This window comes from Rattus norvegicus, chromosome 2 (genome assembly GCF_036323735.1).
Source record: "Rattus norvegicus strain BN/NHsdMcwi chromosome 2, GRCr8, whole genome shotgun sequence".
Taxonomy (NCBI): Eukaryota; Metazoa; Chordata; class Mammalia; order Rodentia; family Muridae; genus Rattus; species Rattus norvegicus.
Genome location: NC_086020.1, coordinates 218,360,295 through 218,380,809, shown reverse-complemented (window position 1 = coordinate 218,380,809; position 20,515 = coordinate 218,360,295). Strand labels below are relative to the sequence as shown.

The window sequence follows — 20,515 nt, the reverse complement described above, 5'->3', positions numbered from 1 at the left end:
AACTTACTGTTCTATTGCTCGGAAGAGAGACTATGGCCGAGGCAACTCTTATAAAAGAAAGCATATAATTGGGGGTTTGCTTACAGTTTCGGAGGGTTATTCATGATCGCCATGGAGGGAAGAAGACAGACATGACCCTAGAGCAGTAGCTGAGAGCTTTACGTCCTGATCCACAGTCAGCATGTGGTGGTGGGGGTGAGACAGACAGACACACACCTACGGAGAGACAGACAGACAGACAAAGACAGACAGAGAGACAGAGATAGACTGACATACACTGGGCCTGGTGTGGTCTTTTGAAACCTCAAAGCTCACTGCCAATGACATGCCATCCCTTCTCCAACAAAGCCATACCTCGTAATCCTTTCCAAATAGTCAACTGAGGACAACATATATGCAAATATAGAAGCCTGTGGAGGCCACTGTTATTCAAATAATCATAATATCTGTTATTAAAAATATTTAGAACATGACCAGAAAGGTGAAGAGGAGCTAGCAGCTTCATAAATATAAACAAAATATTAATAGGCCATCATGGAGAAATCAGGCCAGTTCTTAAATTTCACTGCTTTTATTTATGCTTAAACATGAAATCTCTGCCTCCATTCATGATCTCCCTAAACATAATCCAATCCAGCAGGGTGAGCTGGTCCTGCACAGGCAATCCCAGCTCTGTTGGTTATGGTCACTGTCAGTGTCCATACTCCAGCCTATTTGTCTAAGCCTCCTCCCGGATGATGCTCAAGGGTCTTACACATGCGCACAGTACCATAGAGAGGCCCTGACATACAAGTCTCTCTTGCATATGTGGAACATTCCCCTTTGCCTAGAAACTCTCTACGAATATGCTGGTGATTGACTCAACTCCTTTCAGGTCCCTGAACAAACACAACTTCTCAGGTATGTGTCTGAGCGTTACGTCTGAAATAACATGGCCACCTCATCTTGTGGTGTTGTATCACCAGCAGGCATATTCCACCTTCTTTTATTTAACTGAGGTTTCTGTCTCCGTGTCCCTGCAAATGCCAGACACAACATTGAAAGGGTCTTTGTTCATTGCTACAGCTCAAGCTCCTGGATCAGTTTCTGGCACTCCAGCTGGTGGTCAGAATCAATCAGAAAAAGTTCAGTGGCCTGCGTTCGTGAGAAGGAATTTGGGACTGGAGCAGTTAATGAAGCAGAAGAAGCCCCCTTTTCCATGGGACTGAAATTTGTTTGTTTGTTTTTATCAAGTTCAGTTCGAATCTCCCATTGTACTGACGTCATGCATGCTCTAGTTCATTACCTCAGAGTGGCTCCTCAAAGCATCCAGTACAGCATCCTCCTCCATTGCAGAGACAGGAATTAGTTCCAAACAGTGTCGTCAATCAGGTTTTTTCTTATTAAAAATGATTAACATAATAGATACTCTCTCAGATAGGCACAGTGAGGCACTTCATTGAATTTGAGCATATTAGATTTCCCTCATTAAAGTTTTCCAACGTGCCCCATAGCGAAGAAGCTCAACAGGACATTCAACTTTTCCTTGATCTACAAAAAGCGAAACACTGAGAGGGGGAAAACCCCAAGGCTCCAGGACTTAGTTAACACAACCAAACTACTGTTGCTCTTTCCATAACTAAGCTACGGCCATGTGGCTTGTGGTCATCCTGATAATCCTGAACTGACTGAAGACAACCTCTTCTCTCCTGTCTTTGAAGGACCTTGTAGCTTGTTTCTTTCCTTCCTTCCTCCCTTTCTTTTTTCCTTCCTTTCTTTTTTCCTTCCTTCCTTCCTTTTTCCTTCCTTCCTTCCTTCCTTCCTTTCTTTCTTTCTTTCTTTCTTTCTTTCTTTCTTTCTTTCTTTCTTTCTTTCTTTCCTTCTTTCTCTTTTTGTGAACAGGAAGTGAGGTCAAGCCTCAAGCCTGCCACACTTCTTTTTTAATTGAATATTTTCTTGATTTACATTTCAAATGTCATCCCCTTTCCTGATTTCCCCTCTAGAAACCCCCTATCCCATTTCCCCCGCTGCTTCTATGAAGGTGTTCCCCCACTTACCCATCCATTCCCTCCAGCCTTCCCACCTCCCTGCCCTGGCATTCCCCTACACTGGGACATCCAGCCTTCACAGGACCAAGGGCTTCTCCCATTGATGCCCAACAAGGCCATCCTCTGCTACATATGCAGCTGGAGTCATGGGTCCCACCATGTGTACTCTTTCGTTGGTGGTTTAGTCCCTGGGAGCTCTTGGGGGATCTGGTTGGTTGATAATGTTGTTCTTCCTATGGGGTTGCAAACCCCTTCAGTTCCTTCAGTCCTTTCTCTACCTCCTCCATTGGGGACGCTGTTCTCAGTCCAGTGGTTGGCTTCAAGAGAGTCTGAGTTGTTTTAATGAGAAATGTCTCCGTAGACTCCTTCATTTGGATACTTGGTCCCTGGTGATGTTTTGGGTGGTTATGTGGAAGTCTTTGCTTGCTGGAGAATTATGTCACTAGGGGCAGACTTTGAGACTCTCTAGTCTTGCCCCATTTCCAGTTCTCCCTCTCTGCTTAGTGTTTGTGGTTGAGGATGTGATAACTCATCTTCTTGCTTTCACCACCTGCTCCATGCTGCCCTCTCCCGCTCCTCACCACGGAGGGCTCACCCTCTGGAACTGTAAGCTAAAATAAAATCTCTCTGCTCTAAGATGTCTTGGTCATGGTATTTTATCACAGCAACAGTAAAGTTATCAATACAGACTTCAGTCACGTTATCAGATTTACATGCAGCTTTGCCACTCAGCATTGCCAGCATCCAGTGGCTAAGAAGACAGCATAATTTGTTATTTGTTCTAAGTGTTCGTTAGCCACACAATCTCAGGCATGGCGACAGTGCCGGAAACTGTCTGGGGGTGGGGTGGGGTGGTGCTTTCTTTACAGTGTCACAGATTTATCTTTTTCAAAAGTCTGGGTTTTAAAAAATGTTTTGAACTAAAAAAAACTATGTTAACATTAAATTGTCTGTTGGAGAATTTGAAATACATTACATTTGATTTAGATATAATTTCTGGAGCATACAACAGATTTTTAAAAATACTATCATCATATAAAACCCCAAATTCTTTAATCTTTCCACCCTAATTCTTAAATTGATAATCCTTATGCAAAGTAGTTGTATTAATCTTTCCTGTGCTGCTTGCCTTGATTTATCTTAATCACAAAGGGAACGAGTGTTTGACTGTTACTTTAATCACGTTTCTCTCCCCTTTCATTTCTTTTTTTCCCAGCAAGCTAACGAAGTGGCCGACTCTGCCAACTGTCCCACCCCTCCCCTCTTGTCATAGCTGTAAGATTCCTCCTGGGAGGAAGGTCTGCATATGTGAATATTAGGGATCTCCCTGGTCACACATTTGTTTTTTTCTCTTTTGTTTGTTCCTTGACTTTGTACAGAGACACACGTGTAGCCCAGGTTAGCCTAACACTTGCTGGGTAGTGGAGGATGACCTTGAACTTCTGATTCACCTGATTCGCCTCCAGACTGAGGGCACCACAGTGATAAGACACCACTTCATCTTCTCGAGCACCCTTAACTACTGTTTCACTCCTACACTGGCTAAGCACCCTTTTCTTAACTGTGTTTTACTCTTTGTGCTTTATGCACATAACATTCTTCTATTCAAAACCTTGCTGGAAATTAATCTCTGCGATGCTTTCTAAGGCTTCCCCTTCCATCACGTCGTTAGTCTTTCAAAGCGAATGCAGCTACATACTCTGCTGCAGTGGTTGGCTCTGCATATTATGTTTCTTGGCTTCTTGTGAATAGTTGTGAATACCTTTGGCTTTCTCCATGGAACTTATAATTATAAATTGTCATGGAGATCCAAGGGCTGGAGGGAAGGGCTACTACTCTTACATCAGGCACCGTTAGGTACAAGAGCAGCATTTAGCCAGACAGGGTGGCTTATCTGTAATTGCAGTAGCTGGGAGAGAGAGGCAGGGGAATTGGGAGTTGGAGACCAGCCTGGCTACATAATGAATTCTAGGCCAATCTGGAGTATATAGAAAGACTCCCCCAAGCCCAAGATATGAGCTTCCAAAAAAAGAAAAGGAAGGAAAGAAAGAGAGCAGCTTTTGAAATATGTGGAGTTGTAGAGGGATGGATGTTACAACTGCTGTGGGGTCACAGGGGCCCTTCCTGAGAGCTAGGTGGCTTTGAGGAAGAGACATGATGAGTAATATACAGGAGTTTACCTTTACATGTGCTAATTTCCTAAAATGTAAACTTGAAAACAGATATATTTGGTTCAGTTAAATAAGTGAAGCTCCCTTTGGATTTAGAAGAATCACTGTCTTCTTTGTTATTTTGGACTTCACATGTGATAGAGTTCCTCTACTTGTTAACTCTGTCATAAAAAAAAACACAAATAAAACAAAAAACCAAAACCCAAGAGCTTGAATGCCAGGATGAATGGCCACTGACTTCAGGGACCTGATATGGAAGCAACTGCCCCATCTAAAGGGGCCTCTATAGCTCTGTGGCTCCTATTGCCTAGACTAAATCTTTAGAAGCAGTAAAACACCTGAAATAAAATCTCATTTTTAATGTAAATTCTAACAGAACCAAAACAAGTGTGAGAATCAGACTACATGCAATGAAGCCACACAGTCAAGCTGCAGCCAACTCAAGGACCCCTACGACGTGCATCCTGGTGACCAGGTCAGTTAAAGACCCTCTCGCATTGGGGAGCTATGCTTTGAAGTTGTCAGACAGCAGGAGCCATGCGTTAACTTCCCTCCCTTGTTATTGTAGATTATCAACGGATGGACATTTTTAACCACATCAGCACTTTGATTGGACTGCCCTACTGCAGGAAATTTTCAGTTACAATAGTTTCAGTGGGTAGAGAGACTATGAGGATGGTCATTTATAAGGGAGGCTAAAGTATTAAGCTGTGGAAAGAGTAAGTCAGGCCAGTAACAACTTAACTGCATGCGACAGGAAACAGCCATGAAGGGCAGGCTTCTGTCTGGAAATATAGGCTGATGAAGAACCAGGGAGGAGGAACTATTCCCAATCCGGGCTGTGCTGAATGGCTTTCTGAAGGGAAGAGGTACAACTGCTAGTTCAGGGAAGACATGGTCTGATTTAGCTGAGTGCTGGTTATTGGAAACCTTGGACAGGGTGGCTCTTTGCCATGGTTGGGATACAGCCAGATTGGAGAAGATGAGTTAGAGGTGAGAAAGTGAACATCTCAGAGCTACGCTACTTTCCCAAGGCCCTGCACAGGAAGCAAAGGCAGCCAGGGTGAGATGGGAGGAGCCATCTGTTTTAGGGAGGGAAAGGAATGGTGTGCTGATATGGGGAGCATTTGTACCTGTTTGAAGTGGGGTGGTGATGTGACATCCTCGTGGTCACTGCTTCCTTGGAAAGTAAGTGATTCTTGCCTTTTGACTGGACTCTCTGGCGATGTATGTGAACCCTTTTGTGGTTGGAATAGCTGGAGCACAGCCCTTCTTGGGAGCGTCTCTGTGGGGTAATTAGTAAAGCTATGGAGTTTTATCTCTGGGTGCTTGGAGTTCAGTGCTATCATTACCTCAGCAGTTACAGGAAAATATGATGCCTGCATCTGAAAGTCACTCCTGTCTGTAACTCTCTCCAGGGCCATGGAACTTCCTTAAAGGTGGCCTATCCTTGAATAATACCGTGGGTTCAGTCTGTGCCCTCAGCAGAGGCTGTGGCTTTCGCTGATTTTGCAGAACTTGATCTCTATCAGCTTGCATGCCCTTCTGCTTAACTCGCTGGTGCCTGTCCGCTTCTTGGGGCTACCATTACCAGTGCAAAACAGCAGGCTCCTGCCTCTGGACCTCCAGAATGATATCAGGTTTCCTAGAACTAAAGACGAGCCCCTCTTCCCTGGGTCTGACAGCTGTTTTCTTTCCTCTCTGTCGAATGGCATGAAACATTTCTACTTTAAAAAAACTTAAAAATTCCACTAAGTCTCTGGAAAATGACATTGAGTACCTGGTGAAACATGTATAGAGACTGAATAGAAGTCTTTTTGTTGAAATCTCCTTAAAAAGGACACAGAAATATCTCATAGGGGAATTAAATAGATTACAGGACCCACTTGGAAGTGGATGAAATAGTTGATATCTTTGTTTGCCATGTAACAATCGTATCATTTGTGGTATCCAAATTTGGTTGAAGTTAAACATGAAACTATGAAGCTGTATGATGTATGTTCCCTGACTTGTGTCCGTTTGCTTATGTCTGTCGTTCTTCTATACTACCAATGCAGTGACTGATGGCCATCCATTAACACATTTTTATTTAGCTCTTTCTATAGATATTCTTACTTCCTGTTAATGGCTGGCAGTTTGCTTAGACCCAGCAGGGTACAAGGCAACCTAGCAATTGCAATAGAATGAGATAAGGGTCATACTAGAGGAATGCAAAATACTCTGCTAGTAGGTAAATGACTATCTTAACAGGACAGAGGTTTCTTAAAGGACATGTCTTGAAGGTTAAGACTTGAAGGAGGCCTGGAAAGCAGCTGAACGATGAGGAGGAAGGACAGAAGGGAAGGCAAGGGGACATCCCAGAAACCAGTCAGGGCCTAACAAGTTCAGCGAGCAGGCAGAACATTTGTTAACCTGTATTCATCCAGCAGACATATGTATCAAACACCTATTTTGTATAAGGTACTGAGTGTGGTGATAGACATTGGGAGCTATAAAATGGAGAGGGATTTTAGCATGATACTTACTACTAAGGAACAAGAAGTTGACACAATAATATAGGAAGGTGTATACATATTATTATATCAATTATATTATATTAATTATAGATATTATATTTATTATATATTTAAGTATATTTAAACAATGAAATAGGAAGAAGCAGGAGGATATTGAGTTCAAGGTCAGCCTGAGCTACAAAGTGAATTCTAGGCCAACTGGGCTACCTAGAGAGACCTTGTCTCAAATACAGCAAAACAGACAGAACTGAACCAAAACACATATTCAAATGAGCACACCGGTCTGGTTCAGTTTTTTAGCGGACCTGTGGTGCTTAAAAGACCACAGTGTTCAGCTGGTCTGAAGCTCACTGACCTCTGATTGGTTGGAGTAGCTTTCTTAGTCACAGACAAAGCCTGGCCACGCCCTTCTCCTATATTATTTTCTCTGAATGTCAGCAATGAAGAATGACCTGTTTAACTGGACAACAAAGACAGACAGACAGACAAAAAGCATTGTCTAAAATATCCTGGTAGGCTAAGAAGTATAGATATATCTGTTCACTTGTCCTCAAATTACAAGTGAGAAACAGTAGCACATTTGAGCCTTCCTACTTGACACGCACACGTTTACATGTTCTTCTCACTCGTCTATTTGGAGTTGAAATGTATACTCTGACTTACTTTCTGGAATGCCTGCTATCAGGGCAGAGCTTTTCATGCGAGAAGTTAACACTTAATATTTATTATCTAAAATAAAATACAAACCAAGAAGTGTACAGTACTACATGATTTATAAATATCATCAAAAGACAATAGGTAATATTGAACATAGACTATGTATCTCAGATTAAAATAAAGCTGAAAGGGAGCACATCTTTTATACAACAGTAACAAGAATCGCATGAAGAAAGGGATGCTTAGCCATCCAGTCTTCTATTTTGTTTACTTGCTATTTCCCAGTGAATTTGTCGCTTCCGGCTTGACTGAACTGCTTAGAGAAGAGTTTGTTGAAGCATGAAATGAATGGATGAAGTAGGTCTAGTCCCTCCTTGTGGGACACCGAACACAGCACCTGCTTTGGGTCCACCCAGTTTAATAGCATTCTGGTAAAAACCTATCTAGCACATGTCTGTCAGATTTTTACTTGATGTTCCAATTAGGCAAGACTCCAAGAACACAAATTGGGCCTGGTAGGTCCATAAAGGGAGCAAATGCAGGATTAGACTTGGTACAATAAACAGGGAAAGCACAAGAAAAAGTCTATTACAAGCAATATATGAATCAACAATTCACTGCCACTGTTTGAAAAGTGCCTGTACCAGACTGAGTGTGGCTTCTATTGTTTACGTGTGGGTCTCAATGGTCTGTGAATGTTAAGAACCATAAAGAAAAACTGGAGAGCCTTCGATGGTAATCCAAATGACAATAAAGAAGAGATTAGGGGCTGGGGTGATGCTCACTGGATGAAGGACTTGGTATGTAAACATGAGGAACGGTGTTTGGATACCTATCGTTCACTTGAAGGCATGGTGAGCTTGACTACCTATAATCTACCGGCTCAACAAGAGGCCTGCTTCAGTGAATAAAGTGGAAGGCGTATGGGGAATAGCCAACCTCAATCTATGGCTTTCATGTGCCTGTGTATGTGTGCTCACACAAGAGAGTACACACACACACACACACACACACACACACACACACAGAGATACACAAACAAACACACACAAACACATACACACACAGATACACACAAACACACACACAAACACATACAAACAGACAGATACACACAAACACACACACAGAGACAGATACACACAAACACACACACACACACACACACACACACACACACACACACACACATCTGCGAACCCATGCATACACATTCTAAAAAAAGAAGAAAGCATTCAGGTTTGAAAATTTAGGGTGGATCAAGCAGAAAAACCTAAGTTGAAAGGTGGCAAGTATAAATGTTTCTAAGCACAGAAAGAGATTTTGTAATGAGATGGATCTTAGTCTTTTCTGTATAGAGACAGGAGGGAAGTGGGTCTGTGAGAACAGACATTTTTAGTGGACTGTAAGGGCGATAAATATTAGGAAAGCCAAAGACAATAGTGGAAAACTTGACAGAGACACTCTTATTTTCTCCTTATGACTCAGGAGATCCATTTGCTTGAAAAATAATTAGTTGATGGCTCATGTTGTCTGCCATCTTTGTGACTATAATTCAAAATTTAGCCAAAAAGGCTTCGAAATTTCATTTGGAATAATTGCAAAGAAGAGCTATACAACGTTATTATTTATGAGACATGTACAAGAGATGTAGTAGAAAAATTAATTTTATTATTGCTTCATTAATAGGCCCAAAGTTTCTTTGTAGTTAGTTCCTCGCTTTCCGTGATATTCATCATTCATCTTGCCTGGGGTTTAGTCAGGGTAAGAGATGCCTTGGGGACTGTTGCAGGATAATGGGCAGACGGGCTGATCGCTTGCTTATTGGTTAGCCGTGACAATGTGACTTTAAAGTTCATCCTAAGGGACTGCAGCCACATCTAATGAGGTTTACTTGGTCACCAAAATGTAATTAAAAAATAAAGATATTCTTTCACCTTCCATTCTCCTGTAGTATTTCCATTTTATTTGTATTCCAGTTACGTATTCTGACTGTTATGCCTGATGTAACCTTAAGGAGATGGGGGTTTGCTCTTTTGTTCTTTTGTTATCAGTATGGGACAGATGTAACTGCAGCTTTGAGCAGGAGGCAGCTAGGGGAAGCCTCTCATTACAGAAGAGCAGGAAATCCCACTGGAGCAGCCCTCTGCTCTCACTCAGCAAATGTGAGACACAGGATGAACAAGCAGTGTGTTGTAACATCAAATGCAGGGCTTGGTGGGTCCTACCATCGAATGCAGGGCTCTGCAAACAGCGTGTCTTTTTGTGCTTCTTTCTTTCTTCTCTAAGACAGTATATTTGTATTTATTCAAGCTAAGTCAAGTGTGTTTTGAGGCAGTGACAATGACATGGAATGGCCAAGTTGTAGCTTAACACCTCTACGAACTCAGTAACGTACCTTACAACTGAGACCTCCTGAAGCCAAAGCAACCCCAAATCCGCTGCAGGAATGCTAACGCTGGGCGCTGCAGGGGAAAGCATTAGCAGGACTCCATTGAATAGCTCTGCTTAGCGAACTTCAGCTACACACACTGCCAGATGTACAATGTGAATCATGTTTATTTTTTAGAGGGAGAAAAACCTGAAGTACTTTTTTTTAGGTGTTTTAAATCGTTCCTACATATAGAAAATATCTTGCCAGATAGGTTTGGTCTAGGCACGGGGACAAAGTGTACTAAAAGTCAAGGGTATGCGTTGAACACAGGAAATTCGAAACGAGTGTGGGAGTGGGACATGTGGTTGCAGACCATTCTGTTGCTTGCTCACTGAGGCCTTGGCTAGTTGTTTGTGAGCAAGATGCCACAGATGACTTTCTATAGAGGGCTATGGTGAGAGTTGAGGTCAATGACCTAGATAAAGACGTCTGTGAATGTCAAGTGTACGACCCAATATAGTACCAGTTTGTCTCCTCATTGGGAAATTGAATTCTGGTTTCCCAGAGGGTTTAAAATGGATTCTAGAGTAATGAAATATCAATTCTCTTTGTCTCTTGAGTCCTTTTCCGTAGTCTTCATTCTCACATTTGCTCCTTTAAGTGTTAGTCTGAAGGAACTCCATGCCCACAGTGTAGACTCTTAAATTCTCCATTAATGGTATTGGGCTCTCAAAATAGTCTGTACGGTATTTGTCTAGGCCCCAGATTTCTCAGGCAGGCTGTAATATGTCTAGCAAATATTGCTCCGAAGTGGCTCCTTTTGGGTCAGTGTTACCAGTGGAAGATTTAAAATTCTTTGAAGGAGAAGGAAGGTACTCTTTTCCAGTTAAATGGTTCTTATTTGTTTATATTACCCAAGCATCTCACAGGGTGTTTTCTTCAGCTGTTACAGTCTCAAATCCATACAAACAAACAGTTATCGTCTGAAACTATCTGTTAACATCTTTCATTCGAAACATTCTCACAGTTCTGTCAGAGGAATTGAAGTTTGGAGGTACTGAGGTTTTGAAGAGCCTTCCCGTTGACATTTGATACCTCACAAAACAATTTCTAGTCACATGGAAAGCATTGTCTCATTCCCAGGATCATTATGTCTCGGTGGACAGGAGCTCAGACTGCTGGTGGAGAGGATCTGAGACCAGTTTTCAGCATCCATATCTGACGGTTCATAACCCTCTTTAATTCCAGCTCTAGGGGATCTGACACCCTTGGTCTCTATGGGGAGCTCCACATGTCTCCCCCACATACACGAACTATAAGACAAGTCTTTAGAAAAACAGATCACTAATGTGTTAGTGATAAACAGGGGCTCAAGGAACGCCCTGAAGCCCCTAGTAAGACAGGATTCATCTAGTCTTGAATTATGTGAGGAAATGTGTGCTCTGCTAGGCTGAGCATATGTTTGGGCCAGAACCCTAGAAAGCACAGGTAGAGTTTAAACAATTTTCTTAGAAAGAAGACACTGATTTGGCCATGGTCACTATCTCAGTTAGTGATGCATCTAGGAAAGGCGTTGTTGTGTGCTTAGTAATGCATCCTGTGGAGCAAACCCTGAGCTTGGGGTCTCTAGTGGCATAGCAAGGAAAAAGAGCTCTCCAAGGTATGAGATAAGAGACATCTAGGACTTACAATGAAGCTTCTCATTTACCATCGGATGCTAACAGTGCTATCATCACGTGCCTCCTCATTATTCTGAAGAAGGGAGCTTTCTTTCATAATAATGGCCGACAGCCTAAGACAGAAGTTTCTGTGTCCAGTTTCACATCTGGTAAGATAGAAGTCATCCTCATTAGGACCCTTACTGAACATTATCAATAATTCCGCCAAACGATGCAACAGGGACTGTTAAAAATCCAATCGATGTAGGTTTTGTTGTTGGGGGGTGGTTTCTCAGAGAGTTAAAGAGTCTCTCACTACTCCTTTGATACTAGCTTGCTATCGACAGCCTCCTGCTGTCATTGGCCTGATTTTCTCTTCTCTCTTTCCTTGCCACTGCTCCAGGGATACTCTGGGTTCCAAATGACACAGTCCTTGTCAGGGTTCCCTGGCTTGCTGGATGAGTGTCTGCAGTGTCTGCCAGGGCTATGGTTAAAGTGAGTGGATCTGGTACTGTCCACTTATCTTTATGTCCCATTCATTTCATTTTCATGTGACTAGTCAAGCTTCATTAGCTAACAGAATGGAATGAATAATTTGCTGTGAATATTTTTTTAATGAGAGGGGGGAGTGCTCTAACTCAAACAGAAGACTCAGCTTGTGTGCCAGAATAGGAAGACCCTGAAAGTGGGTTGAATTTGAGGATGAAAATTACAGGAAGAGACAGGGAAATCTAGGCAAAGGTTCTTGTATCTTAAATGTCCCTTGGTCTAGCCAAGAAGAAGAACCTGCTGTTTGCATCTCTCAGAGGTAGTAGCCAGTTGGACTTTACCAATTAAACAAATAGTAGCCAAGTAAGTTTGATTTGTCTGCAATCTACTCAACTGGTCAGGAAACACACATCGCTTGCCATTTGGCCAGAGTTGTCATTAAGAAAAATATCAATGAGGAAAGCTTGGCCAATAGAAATGACCCTCTCTAGAGGCCGCTTTAACTGTCCTAGGTTAAAGTGAAATAGGAATGGAAATTTTCAATGAGAAGAGGTTATCTCTTCCTATAAGTCCTTGAAGGCAAGTATTGAATTTTCATTATCTTTGTATCTCCAGAGTGGAGAACAGAGCCTGGTTCTCAGCATTGCACAGAGGTATTTGCTGAAGGTACATCAACCTGTTTCTAAGCACATGTTGGAAAATGAGAATGTTACTTGATTCATTTTGCCCACTGACATCCGTTTTCTTTTTTCTTTTAGCCCAGTTCTGACTTAAGATGGTATATTAGAGAAGTTGTTTGGGCATCTCTCCTGGATTATGAAGTTCACTTTCTTACATAAATATTTAAAATGTTAACAACATCTCTGAGAGTCATGCGGAGAGGTGCAAAGGTTTTCTGTGGGTTATCCAAGAACTAATATGAAATATCTCACAGACTAAATGTTCCAAGCTTTCAAAACTCAACCTAAATTCTAAGTTAGGTTGATATTAATTTTTAAAAAACAGACTTTTTTTTTCTATCATTGTAGAGGCTATAAGTTAGTGGAAGGGGAAAAAAGAAACCAAAAACCAGGCTCAGATGTGTGGGCACTACTGAGACTGCAGGGCAGGAGAGACCACCAATTCTGCCCATTTTTGCCCACAACCCTGGCCCAAGAGGAAACTGTTTAGGACCTCTGGGAACAGGAAGATAGGGGCATTCAAGCTGCAGGAGCCCTGTGGTCCAGACTGGGCCCGGATCTGAAGGGACCCGGTCAAACAGCTCCCCGCACCCAAATCCCGTGGGAGGGAGAGCTAGACCTTCAGAGGGACAGCCATACACACCTGGGAAACCAGAGGAGACTACTCTCTGCCCACATTTCTGACTCTAGAGGAAAACACCTAGCGCGATCAGGGCCCCCTGTACACAAGGACCCAGAAGTAGGGGCAGGCCCTTATGGTTGCTCACCTCACGGAGAGCTGAAACCCAGGCCTGAGAAGCGACTTCAGGCCTGAGATCAGAGGTAAGACCAACTTTTCTGCTCCAAGCGACCTGCCTGGTGGACTCAGGACACACACCCACAGGAACAACTGAATACCAGTAGACAGGAATGACTACATGCCTGAAAGCAGAACACTGCTGAAAGAAAACAGGAAAACAGGTCTACAACATTCCTAACAGACAGGCCTATAGGATGGTCAAGCCACTGCCAGAAATAGCAGAACAAAGGAACAACAGAGACAAACTGATGGCAAGAGGCAAGCACAGGAACCCAAGCAACAGAAACCAAGACTACATGGCATCATCGGAGCCCAATTCTCCCACCAAAGCAAACACTGAATATGCAAACACACCAGAAAAGCAGGATCTAGATTTAAAATCACATTTGATCATGATGATGGAGGACTTTAAGAAAGACATAAAGAACTCCTTTAGAGAAATGCAGGAAAACACAAGTAAACAAGTAGAAGCCCTTAGAGAGGAAACACAAAAATCCCTGAAAGAATTACAGGAAAACACAATCAAACAGGTGAAGGAATTGAAAATGGAAATAGAAACAATAAAGAAAGCACAAAGGAAGACAACCCTGGATATAGAAAGCCAAAGGAAGAGACAAGGAGCCATAGATACAAGCATCAAAAACAGAATACAAGAGATAGAAGAGAGAATCTCAGGAGCAGAAGATTCCATAGAAATGATTGACACCTGTCAAAGATAATGGAAAATGGAAAAAGCTACTGGCTCAAAACATACAAGAAATCCAGGACACAATGAGAAGAGCAAACATAAGGACAATAGGTATAGAAGAGAGTGAAGACTCCCAACTCAAAGGACCAGTAAATATCTTCAACACAATCATAGAAGAAAACTTCCCTAACCTAAAGAAAGAGATGCCCATAAACATACAAGAAGCCTACAAAACTCCAAATAGATTGGACCAGAAAAGAAACTCCTCCCGTCACATAATAGTCAAAACACCAAATGCACAAAACAAAAAAAGAATATTAAAAGCAGTAAGGGGGAAAAGGTCAAGTAACATATAAAGGCAGACCTATCAGAATTACACCAGACTTCTCACCAGAGACTATGAAAGTCAGAAGATCCTGGACAGATGTCATACAGACCCTAAGAGAACACAAATGCCAGCCCAGGTTACTGTATCCATCGAAACTCTCAATTAACATAGATGGAGAAACCAAGATATTCCATCACAAAACCAAATTTACACAATATCTTTCTACAAATCCAGCCCTACAAAGGATAATAAATGGTAAAGCCCAACACAAGGAGGCAAGCTACACCCTAGAAAAAGCAAGAAACTAATCATCTTGGCAACAAAACAAAGAGAAGACAAGCACACAAACATAATCTCACCTCCAAATACGAAGAAAACAGGAAGCAATAATCACTATTCCTTAATATCTCTCAACATCAATGGACTCAATTCCCCAATAAAAAGACACAGATTAACAAACTGAATACATAATGAGGACCCAGCATTTTGTTGCCTACACAAAACACACCTCAGAGACAAAAATAGACACTACCTCAGAATAAAAGGCTGGAAAACAACTTTCCAAGCAAATGGTCAGAAGAAGCAAGCTGGAGTAGCCATTCCAATATCTAATAAAATCGATTTTCAACCAAAAGTCATCAAAAAAGATAATGAAGGACACTTCATATTCATCAAGGGAAAAATCCACCAAGATGAACTCTCAATCCCAAATATCTATGCTCCAAATACAAGTGCACCTAAATACATAAAAGAAACCTGACTAAAGCTCAAAGCACACATTGCACCTCACACAATAAGAGTAGGAGATTTCAATACCCCACTCTCAACAATGGAGAGATCATGGAAACAGAAATTAAACAGACACATAGACAGACTAACAGAAGTCATGAACCAAATAGACTTAACAGATATTTATAGAACATTCAATCCTAAAACAAAAGGATATACCTTCTTCTCACCACCTCATGGTACTTTCTCCAAAATTGACCATATAATGGGGCACAAAACAGGCCTCAACAGGTACAGAAAGATAGAAATAATCCCATGCATCCTATCAGACCATTACGGGCTAAAGCTGGTCTTCAATAACAATAAGGAAAGAACGCCCACATATACATGGAAGTTGAACAATGCTCTACTCAGTGATAACCGGGCCAAGGATGAAATAAAGAAAGAAATTAAAGACTTCTTAGAATTTATTGAAAACGAAGGTACAACATATCCAAACTTATGGGACACAATGAAAGCTGTGCTAAGAGGAAAACTCATAGCTCTGAGTGCCTACAGAAAGAAACAGGAGACAGCATATATCAGCAGCTTGACAGCACACCTAAAAGCTCTAGAACAAAAAGAAGCAAATACACCCAGGAGGAGTAGAAGGCAGGAAATAATCAAACTCAGAGCTGAAATCAACCAAGTAGAAACAAAAAGGACTATACAAAGAATCAACAGAACCAAAAGTTGGCTCTTTGAGAAAATCAACAAGATAGATAAACCCTTAGCCAGACTTACTAGAGGACACAGAGAGTGTGTCCAAATTAACAAAATCAGAAATGAAAAGGGAGACATAACAACAGAATCAGAGGAGATTCAAAAAATCATCAGATCCCAATACAAAAGCCTATATTCAACAAAACTTGAAAATCTGGAGGAAATGGACAATTTCCTAGACAGATACTAGGTACTGAAGTTAAATCAGGAACAGATAAACCATTTTAACAACCCCATAACTCCTAAAGAAATAGAAGCAGTCATTAAAAGTCTCTCAACCAAAAAGAGCCCAGGTCCAGATGGGTTCAGTGCAGAATTCTATCAGACCTTAATAGAAGACCTAATACCAATACTATGCAAACTATTCCACAAAATTGAAACAGACGGAGCACTATCGAATTCCTTCTATGAAGCCACAATTACTCTTATACCTAAGCCACACAAAGATCCAACAAAGAAAGAGAACTTCAGACCAATTTCCCTTATGAATATCGACGCAAAAATACTCAATAAAATTCTTGCAAACCGAATCCAAGAACACATCAAAACAATCATCCATCATGATCAAGTAGGCTTCATCCCAGGTATGCAGGGATGGTTTAATATAAGGATAACCATCAATGTAATCCACTATATAAACAAACTGAAAGATTAAAAACCACATGATCATTTCATTAGATGTTGAGAAAACATTTGATAGAATTCAACACCCCTTAGTGATAAAAGTCCTGGAAAGAACAGGAATTCAAGGCCCATACCTAAACATAGTAAAAGTCATATATAGCAAACCAGTAGCTAACATTAAACTAAATGGAGAGAAACTTGAAGTAATCTCACTAAAATCAAGGACTAGACAAGTCTGCCCACTCTCTCCCTACTTATTCAATACAGTTCTCAAAGTCCTAGCCAGAGCAATCAGACAAGAAGAGATCAAAGGGATACAGATTGCAAAGGAAGAAGTCAAAATATCACTATTTGCAGATGATATGATAATATATTTAAGTGATCCCAAAAGTTCCACCAGAGAACTACTAAACCTGATAAACACCTTCAGCAAAGTGGCTGGGTATAAAATTAACTCAACTAAATCAGTAGCCTTCCTCTACACAAAAGAGAAACAAGCAGAGAAAGAAATTAGGGAAGCAACACCCTTCAGTGTAGTCCCAAATAATATAAAATACCTCGGTGTGACTTTAACCAAGCAAGTGAAAGATCTGTGTAATAAGAACTTCAAGCCCCTGAAGAAAGAAATTGAAGAAGATCTCAGAAGAGGGAAAGATCTCCCATGCTCATGGATTGCCAGGATTAATATTGTAAAAATGGTTATTTTACCAAAAGCGATCTACAGATTCAGTGCAATCCCCATTAAAATTCCAATCCAATTCTTCATAGAGTTAGACAGAACAATTTGCAAATTCATCTGGAATAACAAAAAACCCAGGATAGCTAAAACTATCCTCAACAATAAAAGGACTTCTGGGAGAATCACCATCCCTGACCTCAAGCAGTATTACAGAGCAATAGTGATAAAAACTGCATGTATTGCTACAGAGACAGGCGGATAGACCTGTGGAATAGAAATGAAGACCCAGGAATGAACCTACATACCTATGGTCACTTGATTTTTGACAAAGGAGCCAAAACCATTCAATGGAAAAAAGACAGCATTTTCAGCAAATGGTGCTGGTTCAACTGGAGGTCAGCATGTAGAAGAATGCAGATCAATCCATTCTTATCACACTATACAAAGCTTAAGTCCAAGTGGATCAAGGACCTCCGCATCAAACCAGATACACTCCAACTAATAGAAGAAAAAGTGGGTAATAATCTCAAACACATGGGCACTGGAGAAAATTTCCTGAACAAAACACCAACGGCTTGTGCTCTAAGATCAAGAATTGACAAATGGGATCTCATAAAACTACAAAGCTTCTGTAAGGCAAAGGACACTGTTATTAGGACAAAATGGCAACCAACAGATTGGGAAAAGATCTTTACCAACCCTACAACAGATAGAGGCCTTATATCCAAAATATACAAAGAACACACGAAGTTAGACTGCAGGGAGACAAATAACCCTATTAAAAAATGGAGTTCAGAGCTAAACAAAGAATTCACAGCTGAAGAGTGCTGAATGGCTGAGAAGCACCTAAAGAAATGTTTGACATCTTTAGTCATCAGGGAAGTGCAAATCAAAACAACCCTGAGATTTCACTTCACACCAGTCAGAATGGCTAAGATCAAAAACTTCGGTGACAGCAGATGCTGGCTAGGATGTGGAGAAAGAGGAACACTCCTATATTGTTGGTGGGACTGCAGACTGGTGCAACCATTATGGAAATCAGTCTGGAGGTTCCTCAGAAAATTGGGCATTGCACTGAGGACCCAGCTATACCTCTCTTGGGCATATACCCAAAAGATTCTCCAACATATAACAAAGATACATGCTCCACTATGTTCATAGCATTTTTATTTATAATAACCAGAAGCTGGAAAGAACCCAGATGCCCTTCAACAGAGGAATGGATACAGAAAATGTGGTACATCTACACAATGGAATATTACTCAGCTATCAAAAACAATGACTTCATGAAATTCGTAGGCAAATGGATGGAACTGGAAAATATCATCCTGAGTGAGGTAACCCAATCACAGAAAAACACACATGGCATGCAGTCATTAATAAGTGGATATTAACCCAAATGCTCGAATTACCCTAGATCCACAGACCACATGAAACTCAAAAGGGAGGACCAAAATCCAGATGCTTCACTCCTTCTTTAAAAGTGGAACCAGAATACTCTTTGGAGGGGATATTGAGGCAAAGTTTAGAACAGAGGCTGAAGGAACACCCATTCTGAGCCTGCCCCACATGTGGTCCATACATGTACAGCCACCAAACTAGATAAGATGGATGAAGCAAAGAAGTGCGGGCCGACAGGTACCGGATGTAGATCTTTCCTGAGAGACACAGCCAGAATATGGCAAATACATAGGTGATTGCTAGCAGCAAACCACTGAACTGAGAATGGGACCCACGTTGAAGGAATCAGAGAAAGGACTGAAAGAGCTGAAGGGACTTGAGATCCCATATGAACAACAATGCTAACCAACCAGAGCTTCCAGGGACTAAGCCACTACCCAAAGACTGTACATGGACTGACCCTGGGCTCCAACCTCATAGGTAGCAATGAATAGCCTAGTAAGAGCTCCAGTGGAAGGGGAAGCCCTTGGTCCTGACAAGACTGAATCCCCAGTGAACGTGATTGTTGGGGGGCGGGCGGAAATGGGGAGAGGATGGGGAGGGGAACACCTATATAGAATGGGAAAGGGAGAGATTAGGGGGATGTTGGCATGGAAATCGGAAAATGGAATAACATTTGAAATGTAAATAAGAAATACCCAATTTGGGGTTGGGGATTTAGCTCAGTGGTAGAGCGCTTGCCTAGCAAGCACAAGGCCCTGGGTTCGGTCCCCAGTTCCGGAAAAAAAAAATACCCAATTTAATAAAGATGGAAAAAAAGAAACCAAAAACCAACCAAGAAAAAAACCAAAACCTAAAACACCCCAAAACCAAAAAAAAAAAAAAGGTAGAAAAGATAGTTATTAGAGTTAGGGGTTAACAAGGGGTATAATACTTGCGTAACATAGAAGAAGTCTTGATTTTGATCTTATTTTTGAAGAAAACAAAACTTATTACCAAAGGGGCAGATTTTCTTCGGTGTCTTTCTGGAGAATATGTTATCCTAAATTTATCTAAAAGGAAAGAAAAGATAGATATATATTAGGTAAGTACTAACTTGTCCTTTGACCTTTATATACACTCCATAGCATTGTGCCAGGTAATATTAAATACATTTAAACATTAGGAAAGAAAAATCTTCACTCATACTTAAAAGGATCAGGTCAGTTTAAAGACCCAAGGGTGGTAGATTGTAGGGAGAATAAAGAGAAGAGGAAGTGATTGTTTATATCTTGGGAGTTTTCTCTGGCCTACTGAATTAGGATGTGACACTTCTCCTAGAAGCTCTGGTGTCCTTTTTCTCTTAACAGAAATGTAATCTTATGTATTTTGAAGCCAGCTGTCACAGAGGCATGCAATTACCATGGAGTCACTAAACAGAGAGAAGCACAGGCCATGTGGAGAAGGACTGAGGAGTGATCTGACATTCAAGGAAAGGGTAATGAGGAATCAGGGAGTTGATAAAGATCCACGGTAGAGGCAGGCCCAACCTGCATGTGAATCACAAGGACCGAGACAGTAGATCCAGGCCTGAATCCCTGACCCACTAACTTGTGTGCAAAATGAAAGCGTTAATTAAGCCAGTAAGTTTATGACATAGTGTGTAACAGTAGTGGCTAAATGCATTAGTGTCAGTCTTGACTGATGGGAGGTAGAAATTAGATAGTAAACTAACTTCATTTTGACCAAATCTTAAACAGGAATGAGAGTAGTGGCCCATCATTAGTGTGGTAAGCTTGAATGAAAATGGCCCCCATGGGCTCACTGGGAGTGGCATTATTTGAAAGGATCAGGGGGTGTGGCCTTATTGGAGGAAGTGTGGATGTTAAGGTTTCAGAAACTCAAACCAGGTTCAAGTGTCACTCTCTCTTCCTGCTGCCTGTGGATCCAGATG

General features: G+C 41.4%; 1 protein-coding gene across 27 annotated transcripts in view; it reads left to right on the top strand.

Moving 5' to 3' along the window:
- Positions 1-20,515, top strand: part of Ank2 (ankyrin 2) — a 575,860-nt gene that overhangs the window by 247,605 nt on the left and 307,740 nt on the right. For 22 of the 27 annotated variants that reach the window (XM_063282205.1, XM_063282185.1, XM_063282213.1 and 19 more), the window contains one exon: positions 4,575-4,673. The exons of the other annotated variants lie outside the window; for them this stretch is intronic. In XM_063282205.1, the coding sequence (XP_063138275.1) occupies positions 4,575-4,673 (99 nt within the window). Of the gene's footprint in view, positions 1-4,574; positions 4,674-20,515 lie in introns of those variants that run through there. 27 annotated transcript variants of the gene reach the window in all.